The sequence below is a fragment of the Festucalex cinctus genome, chromosome 10, assembly GCF_051991245.1.
Source record: "Festucalex cinctus isolate MCC-2025b chromosome 10, RoL_Fcin_1.0, whole genome shotgun sequence".
NCBI lineage: Eukaryota > Metazoa > Chordata > Actinopteri > Syngnathiformes > Syngnathidae > Festucalex > Festucalex cinctus.
This window is the reverse complement of record NC_135420.1, coordinates 12,130,783-12,156,692: the sequence shown is the minus strand read 5'-3', so window position 1 is coordinate 12,156,692 and position 25,910 is coordinate 12,130,783. Positions and strand designations below refer to the sequence as shown.

The 25,910-nt window shown below is 37.4% G+C and overlaps 1 protein-coding gene across 2 annotated transcripts in view; it reads left to right on the top strand.

The window, feature by feature from the left end:
- LOC144026673 (3',5'-cyclic-AMP phosphodiesterase 4C-like) overlaps positions 1 to 25,910 on the top strand; it is an 88,799-nt gene that overhangs the window by 16,125 nt on the left and 46,764 nt on the right. For both annotated transcript variants that reach the window (XM_077533561.1, XM_077533562.1), the window contains exon 3: positions 1,063 to 1,265. In XM_077533561.1, coding sequence (XP_077389687.1) covers positions 1,063 to 1,265 — 203 coding nt within the window. The remainder of the gene's footprint in view (positions 1 to 1,062; positions 1,266 to 25,910) is intronic.

The window sequence follows — 25,910 nt, the reverse complement described above, 5'->3', positions numbered from 1 at the left end:
CTTGGTTTTGTCTTGTACTATTAATAGAAGTATTTGAGGAACTATTTGTATTGGCAAAGCTGAATAACTGAATCGCTTATTAACTACCAAATGGAGCTTATAGAACTGTTGTTTATAGCCATATATCAAATTCAAGGTTGTCATGTTGTACTGCATATATCATGGCTCTGATTCAGTTGAAGGTACATTGTGTGTGAGCTTGCTTAATTAAATGTTAATAAGTATCTACATTATTGATATTACTATTATTAACCTGCAAAAACAGTCCAACAGTCAGTCCAGCCCAAAAAGCATTAATTATGCAGTGGAACATAAAGTCTCTTGACCGCTCATGAGATGTTTTATTTGTAACCTATTGTGCAAATTCTTGGTACATAACCAACAAGTCTTCTCTATTGACTTTTAAGGTTAGATTTAGGCTGACAAAAGACCAAATTAACTTGTGGCAAATGATTATAAAGTTAGTTTTTTTTGTTTTTAAATTGTCGGTAATGTACACTCACTCTCCTTTGCTGTTAGGAAAGTAATAGGATTTCACACTTGTTTCATAGCCGTGAGCAGGTCTGATGTTTTATTGACCATCATTGGCACTGGCAGCCTTCCTGTTTACACATTGAGAATGTGGTTTCACGGGGAGGTCATTTTAAAGAGACAAAGAGTCCAATTATTGGGGAGACAAACAATTTAATCACACTGCTATTTGACTAAATTGTTGTACTTTTTGCTTGTGGGCAGTGTTGTTGATGATATGGATATCACCGTGGGAGCCCTACTGTTATGTACACATGCGCAAAACAGACCCTGAGAGAGGTGTACACCACTTAGCATAATGGTGAATATGAATGTGTGGTGGGTTGGATAAGAGGCTGATCCACATGCACACAAGACCAGTTGCCCTGGGATGTACAAGGGTTCTAGGCACGAATTGAGTCATGAATCTGACTGCTTTTACACACATCACGTTTGTTCTTATTTCCTACACAATATCAATAAACCTTTCTGGGCTACTGAAGATGTTTACATACAACCATGCACACTCATTTCTTCCTTGTTGCTCTACAGGGTCGGAGGGAGTCGCTTCCTGTGGTCCACCAGGTGGTCAGGCGACGCTACTCAGGCCCGTTACTGCTTCCGCCACTGCGGAGGAGACACTCGTGTCAGGATCACCATTCTGACACCCGCCGCTTTTCTGCTGCACATGGGTTACCGCTGCATCGCCTCGAGGCTCTCTACTGTCGAGCATTGGCCAGTCATGATGAACACCGGTCAGTTGTTTTTTGTAGTTTACGGTTACCTGTCTGTCTGACAGGTAACAGTTCCAAACGTCTTACACCAAGTGCCATATAGAAACCCAATTCCAATAAAGTGGGACATTGTGTTGAACACAAATAAAAACAGAATACTGTACAAGGATTTGCAAATCATGTTCAATCTATGTTTAATTGAATACACTACAAAGATGAGCTATTTAATGTTCAAACTGATAAACTTTGTTTTTAACAAATAATCATCATCTTGGAATTTTATGGCTGCAACAGGTTCCAAAAACCTGGGCCAGGTGGCAAAAAGAGTGAGAAAGTTGAGGAATGCTCATCAAACACCTGTTTGGAACATCCCACAGGTGAAAATTCAAAAATGTTTTTTGTATGTTTAATCCAACATCCCTTCTTGATTGGAATTTGATTTGTACTAAAGTATATTAGGCTTGTGTTCTTTAAAAACATGGCAAGGGTTGGGTTGTATTCCTAAAAGCTGTAGTTAATATTAGGGATGGGCACCAATACCAATGCTTGCTACCAGCCTTGTTTTATCAGTACTCACAAAGGTGGCCGAGAATATATTGGTCGCCCTACGGTGGCCATTTTTCGATTAGGAACTAGAAATTCGAAGAATGGAACAATGCCATTACCTCATTCACTCCCAGCCATTTTCACTGAAGCAACCCCCTTCGCTCCCAGCTGTTTTATTGGATTTTGACTGATTTTGCAAGGCCCACAGAATATTGTGTTCTTTAGATTAGAAGATTAGATAGATTAGTCTCTTATTTCATCAGGAAAAAAAAAATAGATTTGTATCTGTTTCCATTTTGCAGCAATTAACATTACAATATAGCCAATTTTCATCATTTATTGACAAATAGGGAAACGGCTTGTTTTCAACGTGGCCCTGGTTGATCTTTTATACTCTGCTGCCACCTGCTGGTCGTTTTTGTAATTACTACAATTTTTTTCACCCGGTCACTGCATTTGAACGGCTGCATCAAAGCCTTGCGTATGCTCTAGCATAAAAATAAATAAATAAATAAAATCAAACAAAAAAATAACGTATAAATATGTCTTTGGGAACCTTAAACCAGGGGTGTCCATACTTTTTCAGTTGAAGGCCACAATACAGAAAATCAGAAGGACGCAAGGGCCACATAATGTTATGAAGAAGAATTGTGTTTAGTCCTAAAAATGGTACAAATAATATATTGGTGCTTTTCCATATTTAGAAAAATGCTACAGTATATAAACCAATTTATTTGTAATATGGCAGTAGGGTTATTATAGTTTTTGAATTTTGAATTTTACCGGTAGTTAGTATTTATTAGTTTTCACGGTGGTTCTGTTAGTTTTTATTAGTTTAGTTCTTTAAAAAATGCTTAGTTTTTGTTTAGTTAGTTTCAGTATTAGTATTAGTTTTTTTTTTTTTTTTTTAATGTGTATTACTTGTGTGCAATATTTAAAAAACACCATAGAAGCGATGTCATCTGAAGGTGCTTTTCTATTGGCTGCTGCTAGATGACGTCACTTCTGTGTGACATACCTTCAAACGTCATTATTGGTTGATATCAAAATAAATCTACTAAAAATCACATTTAAAATCATCCCCAAAGGCTCATGCATTAAATTAATTACCAAAGACTAAAACGAAGGACATGTTTGCTATAAGTGTAGTTAGTTTCAGTTAGTTTTATAAAAAGCATTTTCGTTTTTATTTTATTTCGGTAACAATATTGTTTTTTGAATTTTTGTTTTTTCATTAGTTTTAGTTAACTAAAATAACCTTTAATGGCACCTGTTTTCCGATACCCTCCCTTCTGACTTTGACCATCTGCAAACATTTTTATTTTATTTGAACTGAGTAAAATGCCATTTTTAGCATATTTCGCGGGCCACTGAACAATGGACGGCGGGCTGCAAATGGCCCCCGTGCCGTAGTTTGGACACCTCTGCCTTAAAGATTTAAAACAACATATTTGTACGTTTTTGGGAGCAAATGAGTTAATTTAATGTAATTTTATGGGAAAATGCGATATCAAGTTATATGACAAAATTATGACTAAAACTGAAATTCCTTTTTAGTAAAAATAGCACTGTGAGATTTTTCTAATGTCAAATATATCCCCAAGATAAAGCGAATCCCTGCCTCAAGTGCATACCGTGACACTTCCCTCGCAAATGTGCATTAAACGCTTAGGAAACGAGTTTTAAAATTGACACCGTTGATGGACAGATGGCGAACAGCTCGGACCCAGGAGAGCTGAGAGTGGCATAAAGGCCAAGTGAGGCAGGAGGAAGCTGAGCGCTCGAGCAAGGGAGAGGAGGGGACAGAAAGCAGAGCGCTGCACAGTCAGTCTCTTCATCAGTGTGGCGCGTGGACAGCAGCGCGCCATGTCACGCGCACACCTCCTCTAACATCCTTTTCAAATTCAGTCTCCCCCTCCACCACTCCTGTTTACTGAAGAAATTCGCTTTACAAAGGAGCGGCGCAAACTAGCGAGCGAATACAATACAACATGGAGTGCGCGGCGCTGAGCAGAGAGGGAGCCGGGCTTGCCAAACCACCCAAGCATTTGTGGCGGCAGCCCAGGACGAACATACGGATCAAACAGCGCATCAACTCGGACACCGAGCGCTACCTGTGCCGTAACAGGACCCTGGAAAAACTCCGACCCGTACTGAAGAAACCCCGATTGTCTTGGCCCTCCTCGCTTAAACGGTAACCACTTCTCTTGCACTCCAAATTCAGAACTTCCAAAAAAGTGATGAACTAGCACTACCAAAGAGACTCGATCAGAGCTGTATGTTTATCATTCACACTGCCAGAGATCTTTTAATTGACTTGAAGATAGTGCAGTTGTGTTTTGCTCTGGTGTAGAAATGCATTGTGGAATACTGAGGTTGCCACATTTAGTTACAAAATACGAGTAACAGCTCTCAATACGATTTAGTGCAGTTTTGTACAGTACTACTGAGAACTGCATCTATAATAATACATAAAAACTGTATTCTTAATTATGTAATACCTCTGATATTTTCAATCTATGTTGACCATTACTATTTTAATGTCATTTTTATACGGTTCAACTATTGGGTGTCATTATATTGTGCCGGGTACGTAATGAAGTGGCTCAGGAGTGCAGAAAAACTCCAGTAATTTTACAGTGGTATACATTGCACAAATAATATGAAAGTAGGACTGTTTACAACTAACACTTATTTCAATAATTGATTAATCTGTTGACTATTTTGTTGATTAATCGATGAATCAGATAAATGTTTAAATTTCCAATCTCTTGATTCAAAAACAGGATATTATTTAAAATTGAGAGTGCACAAAAGGCACAAAAATTAATTATGATTGAAATAGTGGTGTGGTCCTTGACAAGTTAGAAAATAGGCAAAAAATGGTCACCATTGCCAATGTTTTATTTTGATTCAACACAAAGATAATTTGTCCACTTTCATGGAGGACTAAAGAAATTGATATTTACTGTTGAAAAGATGATATTCCAAGCATATTTCAGACAATTTTAAATTAAAAAGGATCTAAACAATTCGATTACCTGAAATAATTATCAATTGATTTGATAGTCGATTTGTTGTCAATTAATTGCTGCACCTCTACACGAATGCATTGTCAAACAGGACAAGTGAAAAATGATGCTAAGCAGATTTAAAAAAAAAAAAAAAAAGTCGCTCAGACATTTTCCCCCTTCCAGCTTGTTGCTAGGCAGAGTTCTAAAGCTTAATCAATAGCTGCCCCATGCGCTTAGACGACATAGTGCCCTGAATCCTGCTCTTCCTGCCTTGGTTGTTAAAAAAAAAATAAAAAATAAAAATATATATATATATATATATGTATATATATATATATATATATATATATATTAATCGGTAATGTGACTCTTGAAATGGTGATTTAGTAGCCTTAAATTGGATTTGCTCAGTAGACTTTAGTAAAATGTGTTTGAAGATGATTTTCCTCAGACTGATTGGAAGTTTGGAGGGAGAGCAGCTTTTGATTACCTATAATCACCCTTTTCGTGTTCCAACTCTGCTCATGCTCCAATTAGTATGCAGTGTGCGCAAAAAAGCATTTCCATTGCTGTCTATTCAGGAACATTTGAATTGATGTTTTTTTTAGGAACGTTTTGGTAGTCAATTTATTTTGCCAGCCTTGTAGTATGCGTAATAGTTTAAGCAAGGTTGAGTTACGTATGCTGCTGCTGTTATTGTGCTATACAGTTTTGTAATACTCATTGGTGGAAGAGGTGAGGCCAATGTTTTTTTTTAATGCTTATCTAATAACATGACATAATCATTAAAACTTTGAAACAATACATTGTACTCACCAGAAATGCTGAAGCAGAGCTACTTTATTTGCTTCTGCCAGTATATGTAAGCAAGCTGTAACGCTCATATTTGCTGATCAGAAAGTGCACCCAATAATTATTTTCTGGGTTGATAGTCAGCCAGCAATGATGTTGGTTAAGCTAACCTCCAAAGTCCAGTTTTTTGTTTTGTTTTTTTTATGTAGTGCTGCAAGGTTTTATTGAAAAGATTCTGGCAAGTTCACATTGTACCTCGAAGAAAATTGCATTTATTGTCGAGCAACGGATGGAAGAATAATTTCAAACACAAATATAAATTTCACTTCAAACTTTTTCCTGAATGGATTGTATGCTCCCTTAGCAAAGCTAAATTGATCCCAAAAACAAAAGACAAGATCTACTGTAACTGTGTAAATCTTTTCTAATTTTGAGTGCATTTTCTGTGCTGATCTCAAAAGTCAAAATTAAAAGTCTGCACTCTAAATATTTTAACATTATATTAATAAACTTTAAGCCGTACGTTGTGGTATGTAATTCCTTTGCGGTTTCCAGTTCTGGCCTTGTTTAGCTGTGTAGCATTTTTGCGTGTAATTTTCTCATCAGGCACTTATTAATTTGGCCGCTATTTTGTTAATCAAAGTTGGATACTCTACGCTTTAATGCGATTCGAGCTAGACATCTGAGAAAAGTGTACCTTATCAGCCAACAACTAATTCTGTTGTTTTACGGAACATATCACAGTAGTTTAAGCAATTAGCATGGTTTCTCCGTCTTTCTGTTAATTATTCCTTATCGTCCCTTCACAAGAACAATACTTGTCAGAATAGCAGCCTATTCAGCTACACTGAAGCCATGAGTTTTGTCTTTGGAGCAACTCTGCACCGTGTTTAGCCGCACTAGGTAGCGTGCCAAAGTCTGTTGCTAGCTAGCTGGTGTAGCACAAGTAGCACAAAGCTTTCCGAGATAGTACCTGAACAGCGGAAACCAATGAACATCTTTCTTTCTTTCTTTCTTTCTTTCTTTCGTTAAAATTAAGGTCGGGCCAGCATCCATAACATCGTGGTAGCCCGACACAACCATCAGCTCGCCATCAAGCTATTTTTTTAATTTTTTTTATTTTTTGCCCGCACCAATTCGAACCCTACCACCAAGATGTACAAAAGATTTTGTGCATTAGTGATGTGTTCCGTAAAACTCTTTTGTAAAGAGAAGATATTAAAGTCTTTATCAGTCCACGCCATCTGGCCATTCTTCTTTGACCTCTGCCATTACTGAGGCACTTTTGTCCAAAGAACTGCCACTCTGATTTCCCTTTGTTGGACCATTCTGTGTAAGGCTGAGAGATTGTGTGTGAAAATCACAGTAATTCAACAGTCTTCCAAATAGTCAAACTCGCCATTTGGCACCTGCAACCATAACACATTCAAAGTCATCTAGCGTGTACTCGCTTAGGCTATTCAAATCATGCCGGGCATGATTATGAAAAACTGGCATGCGGAGCAGTCAAATAATCATAATATGCTCTCGGGCTGGGCAAGTAATTGAAATTTAATTGTGATTGTGCAATTGTGTAATTTTGGCTTTTTTGGCAGGGCTGCCGTCATGACAAAATACAGTATGGGGGAAGAGTGTGGTAATTTGTGCCAAGGGGCAAGTAGTTCCACCCTTGTTATTTAGAAAACCATAGAAGAAGTTGTGCCCTGCGATTGGTTGGCAACCAGTCCAGGGTGTCCCCCGCCTACTGCCCAGAGCCAGCTGAGATAGGCGCCAGCACCCCCCGCGACCCTTGTGAGGAATAAGCGGTCAAGAAAATGGATGGATGGATAGAAGAAGTTGCTCATGTGACCACATATTTTTGAAGAGATTTCCATTTCGCTCGTCCTTTAAAAAAGGGAGACACGTGGATTGAGAGGTAAGCACATATAAATTCAACAAACGTTTTTGCCCTCTAAAGTAAAATTTCTATGATTAAGGTTTTTTGATGGCTGTGTTTGAACAATTATAGACAACTTTTAAAACGGTTCACACATGTTTTAGTGCTTTAGCAAGCTACATCATGAGTCTATATGGTTAGCATGATGCTGGCTCAAAACAGCTGGAGGATGCTTTTTTTTTTAAATTTATTTTATTTTTTTTCAAAATGGTGGGCTTGGGGTAATTTGTGCCAAAGAACCTGGGTTAAGTCCTTCCCTTAAATTATAATTATTTACTCTATATTACTTTATTGTATTTTATTGTTGTTGTAAACTGTATTGTTACATTTGATTACTAAAAGTATGTGCCATTTTTTATTTTGACCAAAATTCATCATATCACCAGATACAAAAGGAAGACAGGTTTTCAACTCCTCTTGAGGAGTTAGAAAGATCAGTTAAAGAGGGGAAGACCATACGTGGTTGGCAAGGAGATAAAAATCTCCACGATGGCCATAAAAAAATACAAGGATAAGAAAGAGAAAAAAAAAAAAAAAGGCTCAGGCTCACCCTCCCGAGTACTCACTGGCAAATCTGGTTGTTCTGCTCACTTGGGTTATATGTCTTTAGAAGTTATTTTTCACTTGCTAAAATCCACAGAAAGAAAGAACAGAATTGTTAGAAAAAAAAAGAAGTGAAAACAAGAATTTCCCTACTGTAAACATACGTATATTGTTGCGCTTTGTGCACCATATGGTGTAGATAAATGCGTTATATAAGTGTACTCCGTTTACCATTCATGACAACACTCAACCATATTTTCAATTTTATATGTACCATTGATGAAATTTTGTGGGCGGCATGATGCAGAAGCTCGCCTCCAGAGCTCATTCATACTGAATGGAGAGCTCAGTCTCATTCATTTGGCCGCCTCTAGCTTCAATTTATGAAAAAAATTACTTCAGACGCTTAGTTTAAACAAATAAGCTCCCCATTTTTTGGAAACAAATTGGTGGTGCCAAGAGGTAGTTCTAATTACAATGGCCACAATTCCACTCATGGTTTCACTACACTTTAATTTAGCTTGTGTTAAATTACGTAAAAAGGCCTGACAATATTCTGCACCTCTGGCCACAATGGCCATCAAATACGTGTAAGGGTGTGGGGGCGTTGAGTATTAAAATGTTCATTCATGTATTCATTAATCTCCAATCAGCTTCATGTCTCACTTGAGTGGACATTTGTTTGTATGCATATGTTCGTGGTTAACATTTCATGTGCACCTGTGCGTGACTGGGCATACAGTGGATTTTGTTGACTTTTTGTATGACAGTATTTACATTTATTATATATTTTTTCTATTCTATGAGTTGGTGATTATTCTGTATGACAGGTCTATATTACGGGCGTGCTAACCTTTTCCACGTAAACTTATTCATGCATTATAGCAGTCGCACTAGCCAAAAGTGATGGACTTTAGATGTCAGTTTTAGCTCAAACACATTTCGAAAGCCTTTCTCATTCTGACGTTTGCATTGAACTGATGCATGTTAAATTGCTGCCACGTTTGGCTGATAAGACATACATTGTATAGGCAAATAATTTGCATTAAAAGAACTAATTTATTATCACTTCTGAATTTAATCAATTCTGATTAGATGTCTTGATTAAGCTTGCGTAGCTTCCCTCTCCCTGGATAAACTCCAGATCCCTGCAGCCGTGTCAAGGAAAAACTGATGGTGAATAAAAGTTTTGAACATTTGCTGTATCCTGTTTTATATTTCGTGCACAGAGAGAAGATCTAGTTGTGTGATTGATGGTTTAGCTACCAGGGAGCTAACTGCCTTCTGCACCTCATCAGTCACAATGATGGAGGTGCTCCTTTGCTTGTTTGTTTTCCGCTGTTTCATTCCTCACTGCTTTGTACACAAGGACAACAAGCAAGGATGATGACATCGTTTTTTTTTTTTTCTCTTGATTTTGTTGTATCTTTTAAACTGTGACAACAACCTTATACAAGAAATGAGGTTGTGATTTCTACAATGCTCAAACTAAGGAGCAAATGTATTTTCTCATCTTTTAAAATAAGACTTGTTTTGTACATTGATAGTGCAACTTGTGAAACAACATCCGTCAGCAATCTTTTTATCTTCGCAAATGAGAGTCTTGTATAACAGCACATTTTGATTGAGTAGCTCACATTATCGCACATCTGACATCAGATCACCCTGGAACAGTTTTCTGTGCAGTCGCTTTTTGTTCAGCACGACAAAGGAGACAAAAGGCTTCAATTAAAATTGCGTATGTGATTGGCTGCTGGAAAGTTGATGGGGCATGACAGGCGCCTTAGCTGAGCTCTCTTTATGACACTGCTGTCAACAAGTGATGTTGCGGCTCATTTCACAAGAGGAAGTGTTTTGTTAATCCCCTGATAGTTAATTAAATCATCGCATTAAACAATTTCTCGCCAGATATCTCTAAGAATTGTATATGGTGATGACACAGATAATTAGGAGATGGTTTAGCTATTACTGTACATCAATTGAAGATTGTTTAAATTTATAATCTTGTGAAATTTACAGGGCGGTTGACTGGTTAGCACGTCCGCCTCCCAGTACTCAGGACTCGGGTTCGAGTCCTGGCTCCGGCCTTCCTGGGTGGAGTTTGCATGTTCTCCTCGTGCCTGCGTGGGTCTTCTCCGGGTATTCCGGTTTCCTCCCACATTCCAAGGACATGCATGGCAGGTTAAGTGGGCGCTCAATTTATCCCTAGGTGTGCTTGTGAGTGTGGATGGTTGTTCGCCTCTGTGTGCCCTGCGATTGGCTGGCAACCAGTTCAGGGTGTACCCCGCCTACTGCCCATAGCCAGCTGGGATAGGCTCCAGCACCCCCCGCGACCCTTGTGAGGAGTAAGCGGTTCAGAAGATGGATGGATGGATGAAATTTACAACAAACCAAAAATCCTGGACTATGTTGAATGAAGAGTGTGAGTCACAAGGCCTGACAAACTATGCAAAACGTGTGACTTCGGAATATGGTAAATAATATGTTATTGAGATGGTGAGTAACTAGCCAAAGAATTAAAGAATGAACATGGCACAGGGAAATGTAAAGTTCTTAAACTAGACAAAGTGAAATTTCAGCATAAATTTAGTGGATATGCTGAAACCTGAATGCTAATAAATATTTCCCAAGCGAGATTTGAACCAACTCACTTGCATGTCTCCGTAATGCCAGGCAAGTATTTAACATGTGAGCCAAATTGGTTTGATGAAAATCATGGCTAATGCCCTATTTATATGTAAACGTGTTATCTGAAAGTACCCTCCATTCATTTAGGTGGATAATGATATCCAATGGAAAAATGCAAAAAAAATAAATAAATCACGCAATAGCGCCACCTAGGCATGCAGTACCCGCCATTCATTTAGATGGAAAAGTGGAACTAAGATTGGTTGGTATACATGTAATCACTTAGCATAATTGCCATGGACACATTTGCAATGTATAGTTGGAGGAGGGATTTGAACCCGCGACCACCTGGTTACTGGACAATACATTTTACCAAGTGCGTCACTGAGCAGTATCAGAGAGCTGGTAATGATAAGTTGTATGTATGGAAGTGGACGTGGAAAGTGGGACTTCAAGTTCAAACTTCAATGTCAGTCCCATTGAAAATGAATGGGGAAAAGTTGATGTTTAACATTAAATTGTGCGAATACTATAAGTACTGTGAAATCAGACGATATATTCCCAAAATGGCATGAATTTTGAAATTTGAATGGTGTAAATCAGAAGTATTATGCGGGAGTTATTACATGGCAAAAAACTGGAGAATAAAAAGCCGAATAACGTGGGAATGTTTCAGCATTCCCACAATTATCTGTCAGCAAACAACACAGCTTTGGCATAGTTGTTATTTGAGATGCTGCTTATTTCCTTCCAATTCATCTCATACATTGCATAGAAGTGAGAATTTTCTGTTGACACAATCAGCGGATAGCAGTGTGTTTAGAGACATGCTATACAAGCAAATCATGCCGGTAGTCAAAGGAAAGTGTGCTGAAATATTTGGGCCCAGTTAGAATTGAAATACTGAACAGAGAATTGAAGTAACTCATAATGCTTGGTTGAAATGAGACTTCAAAGTGGAATACTGCTTCTAAAATAATCAGCAGGCATCTGTCTTGAGTCATTGCATGTATTATATGAGAATACTATAAAGTACTTTTATTTATAATTTTTAAAAATAAAGCGTAGTCGTCACTGAGCATGTGGGTGTACAAACAATAAATAGATTTAAACACATATGATTAATTTGAATTCATCAGCCTCTGCAGTGTTAAAAGTGCAACATAAACACCTCCTGTGTTACTTTGGCGGCGCAGCAAAGGCCGGCTTCTTCCATTAGTCCGACTGCCAGTTGGTTGCTGGAAATACAAACATGTTATAATGTAGATGGAACAATAACAATGCTTATATTCCGTCAATGAATGATTTTTTTTAAAACTCCCACCTATTTGTTAGATATGAGTCAGATCCGTTTCATAAGTAATACATCCTCATTGTAAAGATGAAAGTGTAGCTTCTATATAACAAAAATGTAAAATTGCAAAACATCCATCCAGCCACTTGCTTTAATATTTATATATTTATATGGATATGTATTTTTCTGAAACAAAAATCCTGAAGTAAAATATTCCTTCCATGTTGGCTATGCCTCAGTATGAAATATTATGTTCTTCCCATAAAATTGACGACATTTGCTATATAGTATCAAAACAATGATACTATTTCCTTGTACTACGTGAAATTTAATATACTACAGGAGGAGTAGACCTTTAACCTTTTGATGTATATATATTTTTTTAAAGCTTTCTTGCTCTGGCTGAAAGTGGAGAGTTAAACATTGTTTACTCATTTCCAAGGCAAACCATTCACCCATAGCAGAAAGCATTTCGGCGTTTCTAGGAAACCACCTTGTGCTTGCTTGATCAACCCGTTTGTTCAATTTACTTTGGATGCGGTGTTAAATAGCCGTCTGATGCCCATTTGCTCTTTCAAAAAACCCTTTGTCATTGTCGTTCTCACTGTAAAAGAAATATATGAATCTTGGATGTGGTGTGGGTGTTGATGATATTAACCACACCAGTATGAACAATTTAAATGTTTAATGGTCCAGACAAGGAAAATTTGTCTAGTCAAAAATATATGTCTTCAAATTATTTTTCAATTGTGAGATTCTTTGCAGTGCCTTCAATGCAAGATATTTAAATAGAATTTGGTCCCGGTCTAGTACATCTGTTGAAATTTCTTGTCGATGTTCTATCTCAGTCACATTTTAATTATTTATTTATTTTTTGTACAAATGTTTCATAGTTTTAGAAAGAACTCTTACTCTGTATGATACATGGCCCTCGACATCCAAAGGAAACTGAGGACAAAGGTTCCAGGTTTCTGTAAACTTTTGGTTGCTTTTAGTAATTTATACACGCACAACTAGAACTGCTGCCTCACAGTCCAGATGGGCCCTTCATTCTCAAACATCTTCTTTCTGCTGCTTCTCCATTGTCCATGGCATTGCATGAAATTGAACTCGGGATAGGGATCCCCCTATTTTCTTGAACCAAAGAATTAAAACCTCATCCGCATAATTTTGGAAGTCAGAAAAAACTAACTGGTCTCTCTGCTGATGACTCATTTTTATTCCATGGTCACAGTGAGCTTTAAGAAGGGAAAATCCTCAAATAAATATCAGCAAGCTCATCTGTGCCAGGTGCGATTTGTTCAGTGATGCTCCACGTATTGTTGAGAAGAAAGCAATCACAACAGCAAATAGAGATTCTGATCCATTCATCTGCAGCACTTGCTTGCTTGCTATCACAGAATACAGGCCTTCATGGTAGTATGCCGGTATATCGTGAGAAACAATTCAGTCACGTTAGAACAGGCCAGATAAACCCATTACTTTTGGGTGAAAAAAAAAAAATGTCTGTCAACACCGAACAATGCTTTGTAAGTTGAATTGACATTTTTAATGTTGTCAGTCTCATTTGCTCTAATGCATTTTAAGACATTAGATGTGAGGGAAATCTTATCGTATGATGGTATAAGTACTCAACTTTAGTAAAGACTTAGATGTTACACAGTGAATTAAATCAACCAGATGAAGCTTCTTTGAAATGATCAGCAAAAACACAATTTAGGTTGACAGTTAACATGATAAGGAAGGAAAATAATAGATAATCAATTGGCATTGCATTATGTCGGCATAATATCTGAGTCATCGCATCGCTGTGGGTCTTGGTGTCGATCAACATATGGGCAGAATAGATTACAGCTTCCATTTATTGCACGGAGGCCATTTAGCATAGCCGTATAAGTGTGAATGCTTTCCTGCCATCAATGAGCTTTATTATACTCTGATTTATTATTAGCCAGAAATGAACCACTGCATGGTGATGGTTTATCATCCTCTCATTATTAACTTGTATATTGTTTCTTCATTTTAGTAGCTGTTAGATGTATATATTGTGCACATTTATCCAGCAGGCAATGCTTTTCCTGTTGAGGCACACAGGAAAGTCAGCTGCACGGCATTTTTCTTACTGTATAGTATTTATTTTTGATAACTTTTTAGCTTTTAGAAATGTCTCCAATATTTGTTTAAATCTACTAAAATTAGTATTAGTACTTAGTATAGTATAATTAAAATTCTCTCATCTCTCAGATGCTATGGATGTGTCAGCTGAATGCGCGGAAAACACGCCCCACTAAACGTTTACCAACCGATCAAGTACGACTGTAGCATGCATGCACATCCGTATATGCTCGAATCGTAAAAATAGATCTGCTTAAAAGCCTCAGTTGGCTGGAATATATCCCACCAAGTCGTTGCAAGTTATTGTCATGACGAAAGGTGCTAGACACTAGCTAGCTTGTCGGCTAACAAATGTACAGATGTTGCAGACTGGCGTTGGGCTTATCCACCACAGGGATACTTTGGTCAAAGGAAACCGTTTATTAACACAGCGTCACACGCTATTTAAAAACTTATATTTAAAAACAAACTTCACCGACTCCGAACGTGAGGTTTGTTCGTGTAGTGTAGAAGAAAAGTGAAGCAATATAGGCTACAAAACTGTGCTCTGAAGCAGCCTTTGCTCAAGGTCCATCTCCATGGAAGCGACAACCATATTTGAAGGTTAGATTCAAAAGGCGTGTGAATTTGGACACCGCCGTGTGGTCTAGTTGTGTCAGAAGTCACATCATGTAGCAGACAAATTCGGCCATTGAGGACGGCAGCCAACAAATTCGGACACGACTACAATAATAACCTGAATGACACAAAATACTTGGGCCGGGCGAATTTGTCGGCTGCATGACGTCACTCCCACGGCAACTTGACAGCACGCACGTTTTTTGTTTTGTTTTTTTTTTCCTCCACTCACTCAAGCTTGTGTGCGTGAGTGAGTGAGAGAGAAAAAAAAATCTGTGCGTGCTGTCAAGTTGCCGCGGGAGTGACGTCATGCAGGCGACAAATTCGCCCGGCCCCGTCTGGTGACAGTGAGTGACTCCTCCCAAACAGCCCTCACATGCTGTGACCTTTCAACATACAACCAGCCGCATTGTAAATATCAGTCTTGATCTTGAAAAGGAGCAGACCAGTGTGACCTTATCAACGATCTTCACTATGGCTGAATAATTAATTTCATTTGCAATGGAATTGGGATTTGATAAAAAGAAAAAAAAAGATTGCCATTTGACAGGTCATTACCGTATTGAGAAGCAGAGGAGGGGAAGGGTGGTAAAGGGGTTCAGAGCAGGGAGACGGATGCCGCGCTAGCTTTCAGTGAGGTTTCCATCTCACGAGACATTGAGGCGAGTATCTGACATGCTTGATCTTTTTTGCCTCGGATGGCCAAAAAATAAATAAATAAATAAATAAATAGTGTATGGAAAAAATACCCCTCACCTTATACTTGTTTACTTATCATGTTTCGTGAAACAGTGATATAGTGGTAAAACCACTGATTTGTTTACATTATTGTTGTCATCTGGGCTTTAGTCTGTGCCTTATGTACAGTGTAATGTAGTATATACTTATGATTATACCACATCTGTGTGGCAGAATTATGCTGTTGTGGTGAACGCTTACCAAACTGCATGTCAAGTGAATGTATTTAGTAAGTTTATATCTGTAATTGTAGTGGATAAACTGTCTTTCACGTTATTTCATGCTTCATTTGCTTACACCTGAATATCCAATAATGCATAATAGATTTGATAGTGTTTCATGTACCTGTAATAAAGATGAATTGTTGAATAATACGTTAGAAAAATGAACTTAATTAATGCAAATTAAATCACTATCATAATTTTGAGGGGAAAAAAAATTTGCAATTAAATTGTTTTCCATAATCAATCAGCCTTATCTTAACCATGAAATGACTCACTAATGGTATATACAGAAATTCAGACTTTGTCTAATATTTAGGTTTTTTATTTTTTATTCAGTTATCCCCTTTACCACCCAAACTAAAACTAAGTATTACTGATTTCCAAGCCTGAAAGAAAAAATGATATGCAAACTTTTTTTCTTTTTTTTTTTAATTTATGTCTTAGGATTATAGAAGAACTGGCTCATTTTTCTCACTTTTTACACAGCGGCTGTTGCTCAACAGGTAGTGTAACCGAAAGGTCCTCTGACAGTTCAAATCCCGCTCTTTCCCAGTCATGTCGTTGTGTCCTTGTGACTTCACCCACTTTGCCTTCAGTGTCACTCATACTAGTGTATGGCTTGGCGTGAATGTTTGGTAATTATATTGTTGTTGAGTACCCTATTTTCTGCACTATATCGAATTATAAGGCGCACCTTCAATGAATGACATTTTAAAACTTTTTCCATACATAAGGCGCTACAGTAGAGGCTGGGGTTACGTTATGCATCCATTAGATGGTGCTGCGCTAAAGGGAATGTCAACAGAACAGTCAAGTCAGTCAAACTTTATTAATAGATTACAAACCAGCTTTCTGACAATTCTATTCACTTCCAAAATGAATAAACAGCTGTTTTATTATTTTCTCTGAGGTAAACTATTAGTATTAGCTAGCAATCCAAGATGGCGGGATCTTCTGCGCATGCGCGTCACCGATCGTGCAGGGTCACCGATAGCGTCTTGACAGCGAGACCTGTTGCGGCTCAATACTGATCCATATATAAGGCGCACTGGATTATAAGGCGCATGGTCAGCTTTTGAAAAAATTGAAGGGTTTTAGGTGCGCCTTATAGTGCGGAAAATACGGTAATTAACGTATATGCAGAGGTGAGAGTTGCCTGGAGAAAACCTACACAAGCATATGGGATGAACATACAAACTCCACACAGAATGTAGAACCCCCTGACTGTGAGGCAGATGTGCCATACACCGTTCTGTTTAAAATATATATATATATATATATATATATATATATATATATATATGTATATGTGTATATATGTATATGTATGTATATGTATATGTGTATATATATATGTATATGTATATATATATATATATATATATATATATATATATGTATATATGTGTGTGTGTGTGTGTGTGTATATGTATGTATATGTACAAAAAACACATTGATGTATCATTTTCAATAGTCATTATTTGTCATGATTTGGCTGATACCAAGACTTTTGTACTGAAATCTCATCTCTCACTGACTCCAATGTCTCTAGATTCACTACCAATGTTTTGTACCCACTTAAATAGTCCTACTAGCATTCTTGGCACGGATGCAGCGCTCCCAGCAGGCATTGCAATTGGAACTTGCTGCTACAGACTGATCGAAGCTCTCCAATATCATGCTGCTGTGAAAGACCCTCTTCAATAATCTAAGCTGTTATTCCAGATATTTTATGGTATAAATGGGATCTTGAAAAAAAGATGATATTATGGTTTGGAAGGTATAAATGGGAGCTTTAAAAAAACAACAAAAAAAAACAACCAGAAAGTCAATTCAGGTGTTACAGAAACATAAAGCATAAAAAAAGTTAAAAATTTATACCAAAATAGACCACTGGGTGTCACCTATGACATATTAGTGTCTAGTACATGGAACTCAGTTTACAACCTATAGAGTCAAGTTATACAGGGATATTTTTTCAGCAGTTCTTCTGGGTAGCAATAATTGTACAGCATCTTGTTCATCTTACAAGTGAAAATATTTACACCTTTTTTTTTCCTTTTTCTTTAGTTAAAAACTTCCTTTTATTATTATTATTATTATTATTATTATTATTATTATTATTATTATTATTATTATAGTATGTATGAATGTACTACTATGATGGTACTATCTATGACTGAGAAGCTCTGGGTTGCTAAGCCGATGCAGCAGAGACATACTGGCATTTCGATCTAGACTGTCTTGAAAGATGTTATGACTCAGTCAAGGTAACAGTCTGGCACACACTGTCATTGCTGGCCCATTTCAAGTATGAAATCAAGTGAAGTAGTCGAAGAGTTGATAACCTTGGTTTGCTTCAAGGTTAGGGTTATACAAACAGAAGGAAAATATAACTTACTTCCCACCTGGCTGTGCCTTAGATGATCCTCTGGTGTTTGCAAAACAATATTCTGGGTTTGATAATGTCTTCCGCACTCTGAAATGTTTAAACATCATTTTTGAGGCCATGAGAAGATACAGTAATAATGATAATGAGAAGTAATGAGGCATGTTATTTCAGAACAGATAGTTCAGAAGATGAATTTTGTTTGGATTACTGCCATCTTGATACACATTCAAATGTTTTTTTTTTTGTATATTTGCCTTCATTCTTGGGTGTCACTACTTAAAGTTGTGGATATACTTGTCTGTGTAATAATCTTGAAATGAATCACTAACTGCACCATCGTGTTAATTTTATTTGCCATTTTTAAATTTCATCTCAGTTTTAGTCCAGTTTCAATCATGCTGGTTAGTTGGTCAACCTCATCCCGTTTTTATTTAGTCAATTTTTAGTCGACTAGAAATCTAGCATATTAGTCTTTATTTTCATCCAAGAAGACATAATTGTATTTGTCTAGTTTTAGTCAGGACAATCAGGACAATTTTTTTTTTTTTTTTGTCAGATGATGTTGAACATTTCGAATCTTAAGTCTTTTTCACATACTTTTCTCATGTTTTTGATGAAAAACAACTTTATACACAATTACAGTATATCAACAAGTGGCTACTATGGCTCGATGATACGAACTAATAAGTTAGCCAGCATTAGTTAGCAGTCGGATTGACATTGTTGAAACGTTATAGCCGTTGGATTAATGTTACGTTGTACCTATAATTTCCCTTTTTCAACCTTGCACCGTGAATCCACCTCCTGTCTGTCCCATGTGTTCCACTCGCTAGCTGCAGATTTTGAAGGGGGTGACACTGTCAGATTTTAGTCGAGTTTTCATTAAGTGAAGTACATTTTCGTCTCGTCTTCATTAGTCAATGAAAAAGCATACTGATTTAGTCCCAGTTACTGTTTATTAATGAGGGTTTTAGTCTAGTCTAGTTTTAGTCCGGTGAAAAATGTGTGCCAAAATTATGTTTAGTTTTCGTTGACAAAATTAACTCTACTGCACCATATATATCATCTGTTAGTACTTTTTCAGCCTCATAATTAATTTGTTAATTGAACTGAATAATTCAACTAAATACTTGCAATCAGGTGCAAGTCGCACATCTGTAATGAACATGTTGGCCTGCCATATGGAACCTTTCTCCAGCCATCCATTAATTGCTTCCATCTGTTTTCTTCTGCTTGCATGGGTGGGAGGTGCCACAGCGTAAGCCTGAATACTCAAACTTCTCTTTGACTGATCTTCTACACGAAGGAAACGGATATGTTCTGAGACCAGCTGTGCGACTTAAGGCCCGTATCCACCAGCTGGTCCACTTCAGTTGGGTTTGCAATGGTACAGTTTAGCTGTTAAATCCTGATTTGGATTACATTTCCACTACAGAATGCCTATGCATGCGTCAGATACAATATGCAATTAGATTGGCATCATAGTAGTGCAAATATTCTCAGGAAAACCAAAAATTGAAGTGCAACCCAAGATAAACCCCGTAATGTATGAATTTTTGACCCAAATACAAATCTCCAATATTAGGGGTGTGAATTGCCTAGTACCTGACGAGTCGATTCGTATCACGATTCATAGGTCATGAATCGATTCGACACCAATTAATCCCGATACGAAATTATAAGTCGATTGTTGCGATTTTTTTTTACTCAGAAAATACTAATCAGTAAACTTGTACATGTATACTGTAAGATTTGTACGGAAATTTATTATTTATTTATCTGAAACTTCAAGTCAAGTCATCTTCCATGCTTAAGGTTTAAAGCCTCACCCTAAGAGATTTTTGTTGAATATTTTTCCATCAAAAATGAATATTTAAAAATCGATTCGGCCGCCTATTGAATCGATTCGAGAATTGCGTGCTGTAATATCGCAATTTCTTACCGAATCAAATTTTTTTTTTAACACCCCTATGCAATATAGTGAACCACAAAGTAGTGAGGGACCACTGTATTCATGTTAGAAAAGGGGTAAACCAGGGGTCAAATTTGAATAAGAACTAGACGAAGTGCAATTTCTGGAGAAATTGCATGGGAATACTGAAAGCTGCATGCGAATAGCTGAATGCTAAGATGAACGCTTATGAAGTAAATTGAAAGATCAATGATGTGAAAATTTCAAAGTTTTAATTGAAGTTGAAAGATAAATGAATTAAAAAGAAAACTTGAACTGCAATCTGTCTCAGGTTGGATTTAATCATTTCGGAGAAATTATAATCCATTTCCTCAAACGATAGTCAGTTGGTGTCAAACCATCGAATGTACTAAAATGTGCTCCAAGCGGCGTTTGCACCCAGGTTCTTCATGGGGGTGGCAATTGCTCTAAGGAATGAGCTAACGTGCCTTGTTCAAATTCATGGCTAATGGCGTATGTTTAAAAATAGCCATCTGATGAAAGCCAACATGCATTTAATCATTTCAGTGAAATTGTCATGCATTTCCTCATATGATAGTCAGTTGGTATACAGTTATGTCACTCAGCATAATTGCAATGGATATATATTTGCAATGTACATTCGGAGGTGGGATTCGAACCCGGGACATCCTGTCCAGGAACAGTGCACTTAGCCAAGTGCTCCACTGTGCAGTATCAGAGAGCCGGTATTGATGATCCGTTGTATGTATGGAAGTGGGCGTGGAAAGTGGGAAAAACTTCAATGTCCGTCCCATTGAAAATGAATGGGTAAATGTTGATATTGAACGTTAAATTGTGAGTACTGTAAGTAAGATGGTGTATATATACCCTGGAAGGCGTGATTTTTTTTTTTAAACTTGAACGGTGTAAATTGGAAGTATCATGTGGGAGTTGTTTCTCGGCAAAGAAGTGAGGAGAATAAAAATCTGAATAACATATGTGGGATGCTTTCAGCATTCCCACAATGAGAGTATATTCAGGTTTTTGCATGTGTTTACATGCAATGTCAAATCTCGAATATTGGTAATATTCATGTTTTGAAAGGGTTATTGACTCTGTGTCAAGGTAATAATTGTTATACCTTGCCTATGTGTGCTCTAGACTGATCAAGTTTAGAGCAACCATAAGATTATTACACAATGTGAAATTTGATACATCACCGTGATTTGCAAATCACTGAGACTTTTATAATGTTAATTCGTAAAAAAAAAAAATGACAAGATTTTTTTTCAGCCAGCTGACTTCAGCGACCGTCCGTTGTCTGTTGCGTTTCTCAGACATTTCATTTTCTTTGACTGAAGCAGAACTTTGAGGTAAATACTTTTGGAACTGGGATACCAAATGCTTGGCTGAATGTTTTGCTTTGCTTTGCTTTTGTAATGCGACATTTACACTTGAAGTCCAAGGCCTTTCAGGTGTTGTGACACAGATTCGATGATGAATTTGCGCTTCTTTGTGATAGCTTTTTTGTGTGTCTGTTGCGGTGGTGGGAGGAGGAACGATATGTGACTCACACCAATATATAGTTCCAGTCCCTGCATTAGTCACAGAAATGGGATTCAGTCCTTGTATTCTCTCCTTCAAAACGTGTTGTCATTATTTTCTCCCATGTAGTCAAACCCTTTTGTCAGTTTTGAGCACTTTGTGCGTGATATGGTCCTGTTCCAAAATGAGTGGCCCCATTGAAACTGTAGCGACCTGTTTTGTGTGTGTGTGTGTGGGGGGGGGGGTGTTTATGTGTGGTGTGTCACATTTCGTGTTACTATGTTTAGCAGCTCATGCACTGACCACCTCTTGATAGATTTTAAATATGCACAGTGCATTTTGAACATTTGACTTGCAAATTTTTAATTTAACCACATCTAAGGTTGTAAATATATCTTGTATATGGTACATACTAAATAATGGATTTTATGGGATGTGAAGAACCTTGAAAATAAGTACTCAATCTCACTGTTTAAATTACAAAATGTCTTCTAAAGACATTATTATGGTTGTCTGGGTGATTTAGAATTTTAATATAATGTTTTTTTTTGGTGAATACGTTTAATGGCACACACACCATCAACACCATTCTGTGTGTTATTGTTTGAGTAATATTTACATTTATTTATGGTTCTAGTTAACGTTTCAGTTCAATTTGAAGTAGGGATGGGCGAGTACCTATACCAGCCTTTTTTCAAGTACTCGAGTACTCGTGACGCAGACGAGTACAAGCGACCGATGGCAGTGGGGGAAGACGTTAAGTGAGTCCTCCTTGCCTGTAACTGCCGCTAGCTTGCAGCAGTTTTTCACCAAAACTTCACCGGTTTGGAAATACTTCAAAATTGTGAATCTTAAACTAAAAGAGCATTTTTGTGTGTTTTTGATCATTAAGACTATTGAAGAGTGACTGTGTTGTTTTTTTTGGTCAAAATTAAAGGAAATATATTTGTTTAAAAATATCTTTTAGTGATTTTTTTTTAAATTTTATTTGTCAAAATGTACTACTGGTATCGGCAGTTGGTATCGGTATCGGTGAATACTGAGCGTCTGAGTATCGGTATCGGTCTGAAAAAAAATGGTATCGAACATCCCTAATTTGAAGCTTCTTGTTATCTTTTATCTAAAGCTTGACTCTGTTTTTAGAGAGAGGGGCCCACTGACCATCACAGTGAAAACGTCTATCTGCACTGTTGCCTGTTGACACAAAACAGCTCTGGTATTTGTCCTCAGCCACAACTGTAATCGCCGATTACGGTCCGTGCCGTGATGCGTTGAAGAAGGAAACAGATGTAAACTGGTGCTGCTGGTTTACTTGTGCAGGAAGTGGTACCTGTGGTATGAGTCTCTAAAATTGAGGCTTGTCCATATTTAGGCAGGGCCCAGTGGCTTGTAAACAGAGCTGGCGGCACGAGGAGGGATTCGTCTCTTCTTCTCTGCGTCCCATAACAGAGCGTGCGCGCATGAAGTGCATCATTATTAGTTCAACTCGAGTTCCATTTTGCCGATGGACTACCTGATGTGCATGCTAACATGAGAAAACCTGTCCAAGAGCTCAATGTGAGACGTTGAAGCCTCCAAAGCAAGATGAGTGAGGCCCTCCGGGTTAGTTCCGGAGAGACGGGCTGTTTGTCACTGAAGCCACATTCAACATCCGCGTCGCCTTGTGGATCGCCAAGGATGTCACCATGCGACTCTCCTCGCAACTCTCCGCTGCTGTACCGCAAACTCCTCGTCAACCGCAGCATTGCCTTGCAAAGACGCTTTACATTGGCGCACACTCCCAGGTATTGATAGATAGGTTATTGGGATTATGTGATGGATTGTTTTGCCAAGAGATCCTATAGTATCAAATTTCAGAAACACAATCAGAATGTTTTGTCTTTGTACAAAAAACACTTGTTTAAATAGGTGGTATCGTAGGAGAATTCTTATTGTGCTTTTGTGATTGTCATCCTTGACCTTGGTGTTTTGTAGATAAAGGAAGTCATTTAGTATCAAAGAAGTTATGATCTCTTTTAGGAGATGGATTTCTAGATATTTGCATTAAACAACGTGCAGAGGATAGATCCATCTGCACAACTAATGTGTCTTTCTGATCAGCTAACTTGGGAAGAGTCTCCATGTAAAATGTTCTCTTCAAATCGGATAGTGATTTAGGAAAGTGCTAGGGCAGCAACTAACAATTATTTTCTTAGTTGATTCATCTGTTTTTTTGTTTGTTTCTTTAGGAAGTAGTAGGGCTGCAACTAATTATTTTCTTAGTAGGTTCATTTTTTTTCTTTTTAGGAAAGTAGTAGTGCTGCAAATAACGATTATTTTCTTAGTTGATTCATTTTTCTTTTTTTTTTGTGCAAGGTCTGCAACTAACAATTATTTGCTTAGTTAATTCATCTGTCTCTTTTTTTTTTTAAATCACTGAATCAAATTAAAAACATTTTTCCTCCCATTCCCATGCTTTAGTCAAAAATAGAACATTATTTCAAATTGTCAGTGGGGGAAAAAAAATGCACAAACATCAACATTGGTCGGCGGTTCCTGGTTTTCCAAAAAGCAGATGTTTTGCAAATGTCTTATTTCAGTTAATCATAAAGATAATCACTAAGTCTTCTTTCCTGGAGGAATGCTGAAATATGATAATATTTACCTTTGAGAGGCAGAAATTTGGACAATTTAAGTTACTTTAATTGATGATCAAAGTAGTTGTTGATTAATTTGATAATAGAGTAGTTGTTGATTAATCAACAAATTGTTGCACCTTTAGAACATATTCTAAAAAATGATTCTAAACACATTTTTAAATTGGTTCAAGTAGACGGGGTTTGTCTGGCTAAAGTGGTTGTAGGTGCAGAAAAAGTTTGTTTTGCTCTGCTGGATTTTCTGTTGTTGTTATGATGAATTTTAAAGGTAGTTAGTTACACCATTGTGTATGGATTGGAGCTGAAGAAGGGTGCTTTCAGAAAATCCCCGTCTTGTTTACAGCATATTGAGTCTGATTGCTTTGCACACATTGTTATATCGCAGACTGAGCTGCTGGGATTGTGGGAAAAAATAAACCTGACACTGCTGTTACAGTCTTCCCACAAATACTGCAGCATATTATGATTTATCCTCAACTTTTTGACTCGCTTTCTCTTCATTAATTTGTAGAACAGATGTGACTTGATTGCACTTTTTCTTCTTGACAGGACTTTGTAACGGCTGTTGGCCTTTTTCTGTCCCCCACTCTGTTTTGAAAGGTCTGCAAATGTATGTGACCGCTTTGCAGCTGTAATCATGCTTCCTTCTATTTTCAGTTTTCCATTGTCAACATATGCTGTAGATAGCCTAACATAAAATAGGCTGGCAATTATTTCCTTCACTGTCAGAGCAAGAACCCTTGTGATTTTGACACTACTTGTCTGAGTTTGTAGTCTGAATTCTAGGTGACAATCAAATTTCATTAGGGATGCATAATGCTGTATGCTTGGGGTGTTGTCTCACCCCCCGAGTCAGCAGTCTGTGTACCACCACTATGTGTTACCTCACTCGTGGTATGAGCTTTTTCTGATTATCATGAACTGTGTGAAACGTTAATGAGTTGAGAAGATGTGAAGTGTGCCTTTGTACTCCACTTCTTTGGTTGTCTCTCACACTCATTTCCAGTAGCGTTTCCTTGCTTATTTCTATTTTTCAGTAAGGTTGTCTTTTTGTGCTTAATTTTTTAGATATAATAGCGCCACATAAATGAGTACTCCGGTAAAACCCCACTATCTGTGGAGCTAGGGACTGCTCCGAAGAGAGAAAATCAGTTATTATAGTGCAACAAGATGGCAACGAAGCACATTTTTCTATTAGACAAAGCCATGGCTCAGTTCAACATAGATGCTTGGCACCCAGAAGCCACAAGATGGCGCCAATTAAATAGTTTGAACTTAAGACAAGGCTTTTGCCCTAACACAAAAGAGTAGTATTCCTAAAAATGTAGCATTGATGTTAATTAAATGTATTATGCCAACTGGTCTTGTATTTTTGATAGACACAACAAAAAAATAGGTTCATCTGATACATTAGAACTAAATAAATGCTTCCTGTTTGTATGATATGCAACTAAAACTCAATTTTAAATGTTTGATGGAAAAAAAAACCTCTTATTGGCTTTTTTTTTTTTTTTAATTACATGAGCTGTCACGCCTTAGCATAATGGTTAAAGACAAAATATTACGTTGATCTAAGACTTAAATGTTTACTGTTTATTAGGGGTATCCGTCAAAACTTTTTCACTTTGATACGATACCAATATTGCAGCCTGGAGTACTGTTCAATATCGATCTGAAATATTATCAGTGATGATACGTGCTTTTATTTATATTTAGTAGGAATTGTTAGGAGA